Source organism: Ambystoma mexicanum, chromosome 9 (genome assembly GCF_040938575.1).
Source record: "Ambystoma mexicanum isolate Mex_15411 chromosome 9, UKY_AmexF1_1, whole genome shotgun sequence".
NCBI classification, from domain to species: domain Eukaryota; kingdom Metazoa; phylum Chordata; class Amphibia; order Caudata; family Ambystomatidae; genus Ambystoma; species Ambystoma mexicanum.
This window is the reverse complement of record NC_090931.1, coordinates 802,110,745-802,124,011: the sequence shown is the minus strand read 5'-3', so window position 1 is coordinate 802,124,011 and position 13,267 is coordinate 802,110,745. Positions and strand designations below refer to the sequence as shown.

The 13,267-nt window shown below is 46.5% G+C and overlaps 1 protein-coding gene across 2 annotated transcripts in view; it reads left to right on the top strand.

Annotated features, from left to right (window-relative positions):
• Positions 1–13,267, top strand: part of DUSP19 (dual specificity phosphatase 19) — a 277,972-nt gene that overhangs the window by 17,432 nt on the left and 247,273 nt on the right. For both annotated transcript variants that reach the window (XM_069615775.1, XM_069615774.1), the window contains exon 2: positions 12,825–12,871. In XM_069615775.1, coding sequence (XP_069471876.1) covers positions 12,825–12,871 — 47 coding nt within the window. The remainder of the gene's footprint in view (positions 1–12,824; positions 12,872–13,267) is intronic.

Sequence of the window (13,267 nt, the reverse complement as noted above, 5' to 3'; positions counted from 1 at the left end):
CCTAGTCTACCTCTAGAAGGCTGCTGGGTCCAACTGCCTCATCACGCCAGAGTACTTTCTATCCCTAACATTACCTATACCCCATTAATATAAATATATAACTAACTTTATCTACATTCTTAAATACAAAAGGGACTATAAATATGAACATAAGCATGCACACATAAAGAAATAATTATCTACATTTCAAACTGTGTACAATATATACATGGGTGTTATTGCTACAGTTAGTCAAGGCCATTTACAGTACCTTCTTCCTGTTTTGAAGATATGGGCAGTGCTTTAAGTGGGCCGGGGCCTGCCGGCGCTGGCAGTCTCCAAAAAGTGAGGCTGAGCCGAGGCCCTGCCGGGGCCCTCCGGTAGAACCACTTGACGGTGGGTCATTGTCCCGCCGCAGCCGCAGCCGCGAAGGGTTGATGAGCCTGCCGTCATCAAGTCAGGCAGCTGTGACTGACAGAAGTGCAGCGCAGTCACAACTTCGCTCAGTGGCTGCCCTGCACTTCTGTCAGTCACAGCTCAGGAAACGCACAGCGTTCCCACCATTAACACCCTTTTGTCTCCACTCCCTGTTGTGCCTTTCTTTTTAGTTTTTTTTTTATTGGTTTGTTCAACCTTTAAAAAAAGACAAGACGACAACAACAAATAACAAGTCACAACATTTCTGTTTACCCTTCCCTCCCTTTCCTTTACTTTAGCGAGATCAACTCATGCTGCTCACTAGGTCGTGACTTCAAATGGATAAACTGTTGTTACTTCAAGTGGTTAGACTGTTGTTACAGTTGTCACTCAAGTTATTTTCAATTCGTCCAACCGAGTTTTTAACTCTTTGAGGAAGATTGTCAGACTAAACAGTGCTGCTCTATTAGATCCATCAAAGAGTACCTTCCACCACTCATCGATGCTACTTGTTCGATAGGTGTTAATCACCGGACCAAAGACACGACCTCTTTGTTGCACAAATTCCGAACATGACATAATAAGATGTTTTAGCGTTTCCTTATCATTGTTACAGAAACGGCACATGGGATTCAGTTTCGCATACTTCGGCCAACAGGGGTCTGGTCGATCAGTACAAGGTCATCAGCATATACTAGGTAGTGATGGAGGTGCCGTGAAATTGAGGCGGGAACATGTTTACCTCACTTAGGGCGTCGTTTATGTCAAATATAAACAGGTTAAATATGGTTGCTGCCAGAGGACAGCCCTGTTTTACGCCCTTGTATGTGTCAGTTTTAGCTGACAACGTGCCCTTCATGTCGAGTCAAATCTTGATTGAAGTGTCCGTGTGCAGTTCCCGAATTGCACCCATGAGGCTAGAGGGGCATTTCCACTTAGCTAATTTATTCCACAGCAGGTCTCTGTTTATGCTATCAAATGCCTGAGAAAGATCTATCAATGCCAGATAGATCTTAGTGTTTGATCTCATTGCTTCCATCCTTAGGAGATTCAGTAGAAGTAAATTTAGGCCGCAGCCGACCCCTCTTAGAAACCCTGCTTGTCTGGGATCTATGCGATTGGAGTCTGTAGCCCATCTCAAGAGTTTTTGCTGTAAATGTGTAGCATAAATCTTCCCCAGGACATCGAGGAGCGCTATGGGTCTATAGATTTTTGGGTTGTTTCGATCCCCTTTTTTAAAGATTGGGACCACCACAGCGCTCTTCCAAGACTTGGGGGTTGAATAACTCGCAACGATTCGGCCAAAAAGAGTTTCGCAAAAATCTGCCCATAAGCCTGGATTACGTTTAATCGTATGGTTTGTTAAACCGTCAGGGCCAGGAGCTCTTGATTCGCGCACCCTTTTAATTACAAGTAAAATATCCTCCCTCTCGAACTCCAGGTCCCATTTTTCTACAGCCAATTGGACACAAGCTACAGGTGATGCGTCCTTACAAAATAGAGTTGAATAAAAGTCTATCCAAGCTTTTTCAGAGACTGCGTTGGCCTGTAAAGCACATTGAGGTGCTAGGCTACTATTTATTAGCTTCCAATATTCAGCTGAGTTTCTTCCTTTCATTTTTAGCAACATTTTCTCAGAGTCATTTTGCAACATGATGGCCGCGTGGGATTTAAGCCAGTTCTTATAATTGTGCTTAATCGCCCTTGTAATCTGTCCCGTGGATTCATTAAAGGGCCTTTTAATCTTCTTTATCTCTTGTCTCATTAGTCTTTTCCGTTGGAGCACGTCAAATCTATGTTTTGTGCGCATTTCGCCATGTTTCAGGATGTGTTTTCGTTCTACAAATTGAGCCAGGATATGTTGATATTCCAGGCCCTCTGTGTTTTCCGTAAAGGTAGATGTTCTGTCCGCTACTTCGGTGTCGATGAGGTTTAGGCGGATCCTGCTGGAGCCTGTGCTCACCAAGTATGGCCAAGTCTCTTGGATAGGGGCACTCTGGTTCTTAATTGTGAGTTGAACCATGTCATGGTCGCTGTAGATTGTTTTTAGAACGTCAAGTTGCAGCACTCTCTTGTGGCTGCTTTCAGAGACAAATATTGGGCCTCCCTTCTCCATGTGGGCTGAGCTGGTATATCACCCACGGTGTTACCGTTCAACATGAACAGTCCACGTAGGTCCATTTCCAGACACCATTGGGATGCTTTTTGATCCTGTTGTCTTTTCTTGCTGCCATGAGGGTCTGTGTTTTTAATACATGCAATGTTTAGGTCACCACATATGATCAGGTCCAACGAGTGTTCTTTTTCCAATAGCTCGTCAATTACGGCTGTTACTTGGTCCATGAATGCTGTTGCGTCTTTCGCACAATGGTTCCAATATACTTTGATAATGTGTAGGCAGGTATCCTTGACATTCTCTGGTTGCGGGACGCCGATTGTTGAGACCTGAATAAAGGGTGATATGTTCCTTGACTCCATAATCTTGAATCCAGAGGCAGGCTTTCCTTACTGCCGTCACAGACCTGCCATGGGTCTACCCTTTAGTTGTTTAATCGCTGGGTTAATTGCAATTTCAAAACCTTCTAGAAGAGGACTTTCACTTAGCCATGTTTCTTGTAAACACAAAAGGTCAAGAAGGGTTGCCCATGGATTTTTAAACAAGTGGGAGAAACCTCTGGTGTTCCAAGAACCCAATGCGGAGGTGCTTGAATCCTCTGCTGCCTGGCGTTAGTTGTTCGGAACCTTGTTTAGAGTTTCCGCTAACCAGGCCCAGTCGTTCACGTTTTGAGGGACGTTTGTTTCCGGGTTGTTGTCTCCTTTCCTGGCAGGTAGGCTCAGGGCTCCGTTAACTGTGGTCCTTATAAGTTCTCCCGTAAGTGGCAACCCTACATGGTCCAAAGGAGAAGGTGTTTCCATTTGCCGGGGTCTGTATCGCTACAACAGGAGTTCTGGGGTCGAGTTGCTGAGACCAAGCACGACTCACTGCAAGATCTGTGCTGCTGTAAAGGTCGCACTTAGGTGATTTGAGCCCAGGACTTTGGTCAGCTCTTGTTATGTCGAACCCCAGTGACATCAACACCGGGCAAGCATCGAGCATTGCGTCAACTATGAGTTTTGTCTGAAGATGTAGAATTATAGCGTCATTTTTCTTCTCATTAAAGAATTCTACAATCTTGAGGTCCTCAGAAACAATTGATCTTAAGCTTGGAATTAGATGACAAAGCCAAAGTACATAGTGGCGATTTAGGATCAGGTCATCTGTGGATTCAATACATTCTAAAATGAGACGATGCATGCCTAGCAGACCATGATTCTGCAGTTTACCATCTTTCGCCTTAGAGTTTTGTGGCTTCATGGTTGTTTGTTTCAGCCTGTCAACTTGAGGCTTTAGCTGCGTGATTCGAACGGCGGACCAGCTAGTGTCCTTTCTGTGCTCACTTGTGGCAATCCACCGTCCAGGGGGAGATGCCCGCCGTCTCCGGGCAGTATGTCACTGCGGGTCTGGTTGGCAGTTATAACTTTCTTGCCAGACATCACGCAAGGTACATGCACCTTCGCCGCCAACATTTTTCGTCAGCTTTTTCTGGAATCAACCCAGTCGATGGTTCGATCACTCGACACAGTCTTGTCCCTTTAGGTATGTTGACTTCGCACTTTGGCCCCTCATTCGGGGGTTTCCATCTGTTTAGTTACAGGCGTCGTGGCACTGCCTAAGTTCGAGTTAGTCGTTATCTGACGATCAGTTGCTGGCGGGGACACGTGCCCCTTTTTTTTGTCGTTGAGCTCTAAACTAGATGAAGTCTTATCAGTTCCCAACGGTAAGATATTGTTACGTACTTGGACATCGTGAGGGGCAGGACATTGAGGCGGCGTAAGGACGACCTGAGCAGATGCTGTGCCGTTGTCAGTCACGTTCTGCACGTCTTCCTCGTAGATTGATAAGTTCATCAAGTCGTCAGAAGCATCACTGATGCGGGTGTAAGACATCTCCAGTTCTACATCCTCCTCGTTGATGATTTTTGAAGGCTGTTTTTTTTCAAGAGGAATGACTTTAGATGTCAGACCGGTCACCGTTACATTCACTGTTTTGATGTTACGCAAAAATTTACGAGAACTGTTGTTTCCTCTCTTCGCTTTCCTAGCTGGTAGATTTTTTGATTTCTTTGACGAGCCTCCTGTTGGGTGATCTTTGGGCATGCTCGCCTTTTGTATGTCGCCTGAGACCTTAAAGATGTCATATGTAGCAGAGGCATTGCCCGAGTCGATTGTTGTTACGTGAGGTTTTTCTGAGGTAATCAGCTCTTGGGTAGTACACACTGTCGAAGTAGAAGGTATTTGTGGGTTTTGTAAGGCTAAATTTGCGGCATCTTGCGACTATTTTACAGCCTTTACAAACCCGTTAGGGCTCTTAGATATGACCTCACTTATGTCGTTTGGGGCCATTGGCACAACAACGCTTCTGTCCTTAGTTGGATCTGAAGCGGACAAGCCAGGCACGACATAAGTGGTTGTGTCCACACTGATCACATACTCGCTGACAACTACAGAAGGCCCTGGAAGGACCACCACGCTTTCGCGGAGCACTGCAGATCCCCCAGTGGACTCTGGTACACACCCAGAGTTAGAATTCACGTTGGCAGACTCTAAGCTGTAGATTGACCCAGTCATGTCCACAGGGTTCGTAATGAGGCACTTTGGACAGGTTGCAACCCAGGGTGTCTCGCCAAGGTCCTTTTTCTTTTGGAAGAGGTTCAGGGCTTCGTTTGCAACCTCTGCCAAAAGTTTTTTTATCAGCGTTCGCATTTTTTACGTGATCGGACATTGCCGAAAAGCTGCAGTCCACCTTCTTGTGCATCTCGAACAGCGCTGCCTTACAGTCCATAGTCTCTTTTTCGATGCTCTGTAGGCTGCTTGTTGACGCAGAAACAACCAATGACAGGTCTTTAATAGTGTCGTTGAGGTGCTCATACATTTTGAGAAATGGAGCGATGGATATGCACATTGAGGACAGTATCACAGCCTGTAAGTCTTTCGTGTCTTGCACATTGTCCGTCACAACTGGTTCAAGCACTCTGCGGCGTCAGCTTCTTCTCCCTCTGTTGACAAAACGTCTAATCTTCGGGAAGGGCCGTTCCATAAGTGAAGAGTCAGATGAAACTCCTTCTGAAGAATCAGCATTTGACGATAAACACGTGTCCAGTAAGACTTGTTCAGCTGGCAGGAGCACCAGTGGAGAAGTCCGAAGGTTTTGAAAACTAATGGTAGTCCTTTTGACCTTTTTGTTCTGAGAGCATCTGAGGCTAAGTGAAGTACTCCAGTCACCTACGTTTATTTCGGCTTTTAGCCCTAAGAGTTTGCGTTTGTACTTGCTTAAAGGGGGACACAGTTATTTCATAGGGAAACCCTTTTTCCATGACCTGTGTCATTTGTTTTACCACCACCTCCCTTAGGGCATTTTTATGAGTTTGTTGATGCAAGTGAGGTCTGCCAACAACTTGTTGACAACCTCGGGTGAGTTTCTTCGTTCAAGTACAGGGGATGTTTCTACGGCAGAGTGATGGTTCCTTGCAGCTTGCAGCCACGTGCCTTCTTGCATGCTCACGATACATCTTGTCTCGCCGTCGTCTGAGCGAGTAAACACGGCTTCCTCGTCCTCGTTGTTAATACTGTTGATGACGGCATTATGGACAGCTTTGTTAGGCGTCTCTCCTGTAACGCCCACTGTATCAACAGCGCTGTAAAAGCTACTCCGTGGAGACTCTAAGCTGGTAGTTGTTGGTAAAAGCAAAGGTGGGACATTACAGTTTTGAATGTCAGTAACGTTCGACTGACTGCATAGCACACTTGATGGCCGACTCACAGTACTTGACGACAGGTTGCGATGTTTCTCTTCACACAACATGGCTGGCTTATCATTTACATCGTTAACATTGTTATGTCGTGTATTGCGCCGACCACCACTGTCGAACAAGTGTTAGCTGCCACTACGACTGCATGAACAGCCAAGTCTGTAAATATAAAAGGAGTCTGTGACGTGTCACAACATCCCCCAGCAAGATCCTTCACAGCTGATGGGCACACCAAAGGCACGACTGTATTTGCGCGAGACAGTTGTACGTCGGCAGGGGGTTTAGCTGTGCATCGGATGTGTAAGAGCCAACGTTGCCTTCAGATGGAGGGCAATTCGAACATAACCCAGAGTAACTCTCGATGATAGCACTTACTTGGTGTGTAGAAGAAGTCGACGATTCGCTAGAAACAGGTAGAGGACTTGCTGAGTTTTGCAGCACCTCATTGCTGGTGGAAGCAGAACCGGCAAAGGCGTAATCTTTAAGCGCCGCGATTGCAGCTTCGATCCTTCGTTGAGCACGTGTTTTGGTAAATGCGTCGGCCTTCATGTTAGTTCAATTCAGTTCTGGGCAGATGATCAAAAACAAACACAGAGTCCACTCGCTCCACGAACTCCTTAGACTCAGCACCGACTCTGCGCCCGCTCCGCGGGGGAGTCAAGTCTTTGAAGGCTGCAGGCACGCCCTCAGTGTTTACAAACAGTGTAGACAGACTGCAAATGCGACAGCGCTTCACTCCGACCACTCCTTAGACTCAGCACCGACTCTGCGCCCGCTCCACGGGGGAATCAAAACTTTGAAGGCTGCAGGCACGCCCTCAGTGTTGACAAACAGTGTAGACAGACTGCAAATGCGACAGCACTTCACTCCGACCACACCTTAGACTCAGCACCGACTCTGCACCCGCTCCACAGGGGAGTCAAGTGTTTGAAGGCTGCAGGCACACCCTCAGTGTTTACAAACAGTGTAGACAGACTGCAAATGCGACAGCGCTTTACTCCGACCACTCCTTAGACTCGGCACCGACTCCGCACCCGCTCCAAGGGGGAGTCAAGTCTTTGAAGGCTGCAGGCACACCCTCAGTGTTTACAAACAGTGTAGACAGACTGCAAATGCGACAGCGCTTCACTCCGACCACTCCTTAGACTCAGCACCGACTCCGCACCCGCTCCAAGGGGGAGTCAAGTCTTTGAAGGCTGCAGGCACACCCTCAGTGTTTACAAACAGTGTAGACAGACTGCAAATGCCACAGCGCTTCACTCTGACCACTCCTTAGACTCAGCACCGACTCTGCGTTGTTGTGCCTTTTACAGCGTAGGGCTGAGAGTTACAGGCACAATAGGAGTGGAGACAAAAGGGTGTTAATGTTTGACCCATTAACCCCATGACGGGACTCAAAAGGTGGTGGTAATGCGTTTATCTTATGGCTGCACTCCCTAGTAATGGCCCATTGTCCGCAGGTTATAGTCCAAGCCAAGAAAAGGTATAGTCAATGGGTGGTAAGCGATTACCAGGACTGGTCAGTCCTCTGAGAAGGGCATTATCACCAGCTGTTGGCGCGGGGACGTGTATTTGGGCACATAAATACACCACAGTAGAGTGGCGCAAGATGCAGGTGGAAGGTTGTGTTGGGTGGCTGGGAATTGTGAGGGATAGCTGTAAGTCAATAAAGAGCTAGCCCAAAAATAGTCCAAAAGCCATCAGGGCATAGGAATGCAAAGCGACAAGTGGCGGTGCGAATGGGGCAATCGATGCAACAGGATGGCAGGAGGAAAAAAAGGACAAAGAACAAAAAGTGGGCGTGCAAGCGCTGGGCTCTGCAACCATGCACTGGCCGAATTGGGCAAGGGCAGTGCTATACAAACTATTTTATGTCGAGCCCCTGAGTAAAAATGTTGTTGGTAGGGCCCCCTCCCCAAATGCAAGGAATGCTTGTATTTTATATTAAAAGCAGTCAACTTTCTCTCTTTTTAAAAAGCCTCACCCTCAACATTGCAATTAAATGATTTGCCCAGGACCGCACATTTTGCTTGTTCCAGCAGTGTTGCAGCATGCTCTTAGTTATGTAGACAAGACCACCCCTGTTCATGTTTACATGCTCTTCTTCAGGCCACGCCCATCAGGCAAGCCACGTCCCCAAATGAGGGGCCCCCTCAATTTCTTACCCCACTTAAAGGGATGGTCTAGTAAAAATGTTTATTTAAAAAATAGATAGGCCACATAAAATAAAATACTAGCATCCACCGTTTTAAAACTTCCTATGTAAAATTTTGAGCTATTCAAGCTCAAAATTCGAAAAAGCAAGCACAGGGGCGCAGCCATTTTGTGAAATGGAGGCCCTCCTGTGCTGGCTTTTGCTTTTGCGGCACTAATGAAGGAAAAGCCAGCCAGCTGTAGTAAACAAAGTCTACCGCTGGGTGGCTTTCCCTTCATTAGTGCCGGGACTCGGAGGACGCGGACCGGAGACCAGAGCAGGAAAGCTGCAGCTGAATCTCGGTAAGTGCTATTTATTTTTTTTACAAAAAAATAAGTACTAGCTGCGGTTTTTTTTCTAAGCTTTCCGGGCTGGAGGAGCCCGGAAAACTTAGAAATAAAACCGCAGCTTTAAAAACGTTGTATTTATGTTTGCGGTCGCTTTTGAAGCGACCGCAAACATAAATACAACGTTATTGTGTTGGAAAACGCTGCGGTTTTTCTTTCCAAGTTTCTCAGGCTCCTCCGGCTCGGCACTAATGAAGGCTCGGAGGAGCCTGAGAAACTTGGAAAGAAAAACCGCAGCGTTTTCCAACACAACCGCATGTGTTTCTGCCTGCTGTGGGTGGCTGTGGGTCTCTGGTGCTCCCCACGGGAGCACCAGAGACCCAAAGTGAAAGCCACAGCAGGCAGAAACACACGCGGTTATGTTTACATGCCGCGTAGTGTTTCTACCTGCAGCTGATTTCCCATTTGGGGCTCTCGGGCTCCCTGTGGGGAGCCCGAGAGCCCCAAATGGGAAATGCTAAATGCTGCGTTGTCTGCCTGAATCTGCTTTACCATTTGGGGCTCTCGGGCTCCCCAGCCTGAGAGCCCCAAATGGAAAAGCAGATTCAGGCAGACACAACGCGGTTGTTTTCCGCAATGCCGCGTTGTGTCTGCCTGAATCTACTTTTCCATTTGGGGCTCTCGGGCTCCCCAGCCCGAGAGCCCCAAATGGTAAAGCAGATTCAGGCAGACACAACGCGGTTGTGTTGGAAAACGCTGCAGTTTTTCTTTCCGAGTTTCTCAGGCTCCTCCGAGCCGGAGGAGCCTGAGAAACTTGGAAAGAAAAACCGCAGCGTTTTTCAACACAATAACGTTGTATTTATGTTTGCGGTCGCTTCAAAAGCGACCGCAAACATAAATACAACGTTTTTAAAGCTGCGGTTTTATTTCTAAGTTTTCCGGGCTCCTCCAGCCCGGAAAGCTTAGAAAAAAAACCGCAGCTAGTGCTTATTTTTTGTAAAAAAAATAAATAGCACTTACCGAGATTCAGCTGCAGCTTTCCTGCTCTGGTCTCCGGTCCGCGTCCTCCGAGTCCCGGCACTAATGAAGGGAAAGCCACCCAGCGGTAGACTTTGTTTACTACAGCTGGCTGGCTTTTCCTTCATTAGTGCCGCAAAAGCAAAAGCCAGCACAGGAGGGCCTCCATTTCACAAAATGGCTGCGCCCCTGTGCTTGCTTTTTCGATTTTTGAGCTTGAATAGCTCAAACTTTTACATAGGAAGTTTTAAAACGGAGGATGCTAGTATTTTTTTTTTTATGTGGCCTATCTATTTTTTAAATAAACATTTTTACTAGACCATCCCTTTAAAGCACTGGTTATGGGTCAGCGCCTTCACTTACTTATTGGTGTTCCCCATGGCGGGCCAGTTTCAGTGCCAGTTGGAGAGACACCAGAGCTCTCTTCACCCGGGCCGCCTTCTATGCAGCCTCGGACCTCAATGTATTCACTGCTCTACCTCCCTGACACCGGACAGCACTGACTTGGGCACAGTGCTTCCGTTCTCCCAAGCCACTTCTGACATAAGCGCCCCAGGAGGGCTGCTCCGCACACAGGGTGTTTGCTTCTGGGTTCTCCCGGCTTGGCCCCCGGGTGGGACGACTTGTTAGGAGCATGCAGCCCTGAGCCTGGAGTTGATGCTGCGACGCACTTAGCATACACAGCCCGGTGATTAACGTCCAGGTAGTCCCTGGGGGCTGCTCGAAGTCATGGCACTCATGTTAGATCAGACTCCAGTCTTTTCTCGTTCTCCAGCTAACATCATTGCTGCCATCATTGCTGCCATCTTTCAACGTTCTCTTCCCTAACCCGTCCCCTGCTTGGACAGGGTATATTCTATCCATAGTCTTTTTTTTTCATTCTATCCAGCCCCACGGTGAGCTGGATGTTTTATTCCGACATAATAATACGCCAGGTAAGTGCACCCTGTAAACTCAAACACATAACATACAGAATGAATAAAATACCATCTTGCACTGGTGTTGGGTTCTTCATGTATTCATTTCCCCTCAATAGATGGGACCAATTTGGGGCAGCGGCTACACTTAATTCAGGGAACTTCTTTGCTGCAAGGTTATGAAAACATCCTATGCTACAATCATTGGCCTGGCATGTTTAATCACCACTTCTGGTAGAAGCTCCAGTCTAAATTGTTATCAATTGTTACTTCTACCCTGACTCGGATGACTGCTAGATTATTTTGCAAACCATTGTTCAGTTAAATATCCCCATGACTATTACGTCCTTATGGTTGACATGAATCACCATAGAAGAAGAGTTAATGCATAGACTAGTTATCACAAATGGCAAGACCACATTGATGGACTAGGGAACAAGACCCATCTCACCATTAATAGGTGGTCCTGAATAGGGCTTAAGCATTTATAGATCGAACACTGGAGTTCACTCTTTGACTTTAGAGTCCCAACTTGCACAGAGAATTACCATATTCCCCATATCATAACAAGCCATGCAAGTAAAAGGGCCAAAAGAGAAGCGAGGATACAATATGTTTATTTAATCCGCTCTCTCCTTAGATTAGATTGTCTCGGGAGGATAGCTCAGGGGCAATGTGCTCACCTTGGAAGCAAGACAACATGGAGCAACACAGGTTCGTGACCGCGCTTAGAAACCTCTGGGTATTAAGCGTGTTATAAATAACCTATCATATCATATCATATAATAATTATGCTGACTGGATGACAAGTTTAAGAGAATTGTATCTTTACGTCCTGGCCTTGTACAGTTGTCTTCTGGTGCAAAACCTATTAAATAAGAATGGTTTGACGACAGCTGTTGCTTGGTAAAGCAAGGACTAAGATGCCATTGGAGAGCAACTACAAATCGGAACTTTCCAAAGGTGGTATTTTGTTTTCAAAATGAAACTTTATTAGCTTTTCTAATATTACATTACAAACTCGCATGAAACCATCCTCGGAAAACCATCCCCACTTCCTCCCCCCCTCCCATGCTCATCCACCCGCACTCCCACTACCCCTTCTCCTCCCCCACCCCACAGCCCTCGCGCAGCAAGTTCCCATTGAATCCAGAAAGCCCATACTAAGGATATCACCGTCCTCCTATTGAGACCTGTCCAAAGGCTCGAGACAGACGCTACAGTTTGTCTATGGTGAGATGTATTTCTCTGGGGAACTCTCCACATGTCCAGTGCAACGGCGTGGTAAACTCCCATGCAGTGAGCCCCACCCCTCCTCTACATAGCCAGTGCCTCTCCCCACTCCCCTTCATCATCCATACTTCTCAAAGAAGGGGAGCCACAGTCCTTCAATATTAGTCCTGGACCCGTCCAACAAATGTGTGAGGTACTCCATATTATATATCGCTCTGGTTTTTGCCACCCATTCACTTTCCCTAGGCATGCGCAAGTTCTTCCACCACTGAGCAAGGCAGCATCTAGCAGCAACCAACATAATCTGTAGCATATGTCCCTTCTCCGCCTCGCTTCCTTCCCCAACCGTACCCCAAAGAGAAGGAGCCACGGCAAGAGCTCCCTGTGAATCCCATCCACCCCTTTTATTCACGAAAAGACCTCCCTCCCAAAGGTGGTATTTTGATCCCTACAAAGAAGAAAAGTGACATCATTGGGAATTGCTTTTGGCATATATGAACAGTTTAACACAGACATCTTAGGCCTCACTACAGGTGCAGCGGTGCAGGTTAAAACATTGGAATGCGGCAGTAATTCTGATACCGCCAGATTACCGCACTGCCCTACTACGAGTTTGGTGGCGAGGTGGAGGATTTACCTCCAGCAAAGTGCTAGAGGTAATTCCTCCATCTTACTGCCAAAAACCGGCAAAATTGGCGAAGGTCCAGTTAGATTGATGCAATTGGAATGGTGTGTAGGGATGTTATGCTGGCATCAAATGAGATGGAAGGTCTTCTTTACATATATAGCATTTGTATATTTATTTTAAATTATGTAATCTGGACCCTAGAGGATATTGGAAGGCTATCCTATGGGAAAGTATAGAACACGTGTAGGACAATAGATAAAAGTCTGTAAATGCAATTCATAATTGTAGCTTTATTTTTTATAGGTTCACAGGATGCTGCTCAGGATCTGGACACATTGAAGAAATATAAGGTAATACATTGTTTCAGCTACTTGTAAAGTTACTATATGACTAGAGCTTGAAAGACTTAAGAGGAAGCTTCCATGCACTTTAACTTGGTAGTCCCTGATTGCATTAAAGTTCACCATCTACATGAAGAAAGCACAGTGGTTCTGTCACTCCAACTAGACCAGGGATCGATATGGTCCTGAATGATGGCTTAGACATTTTCCCCATCCTGAAATGTTGAAGGTAAATGAGCACACCAGTGGTCGAGGGTGGTAATGGAATGGATTGGCCAAGCATCAACGTGGGATAATGCAGCTCATGGATTTATATTTAACATTGTACTTTCTAAATCTGGAGAATCAGAAGCTGTTTGTTGGCCATTCAAACATGCATTATACATATGTTCTAGACATTACGCA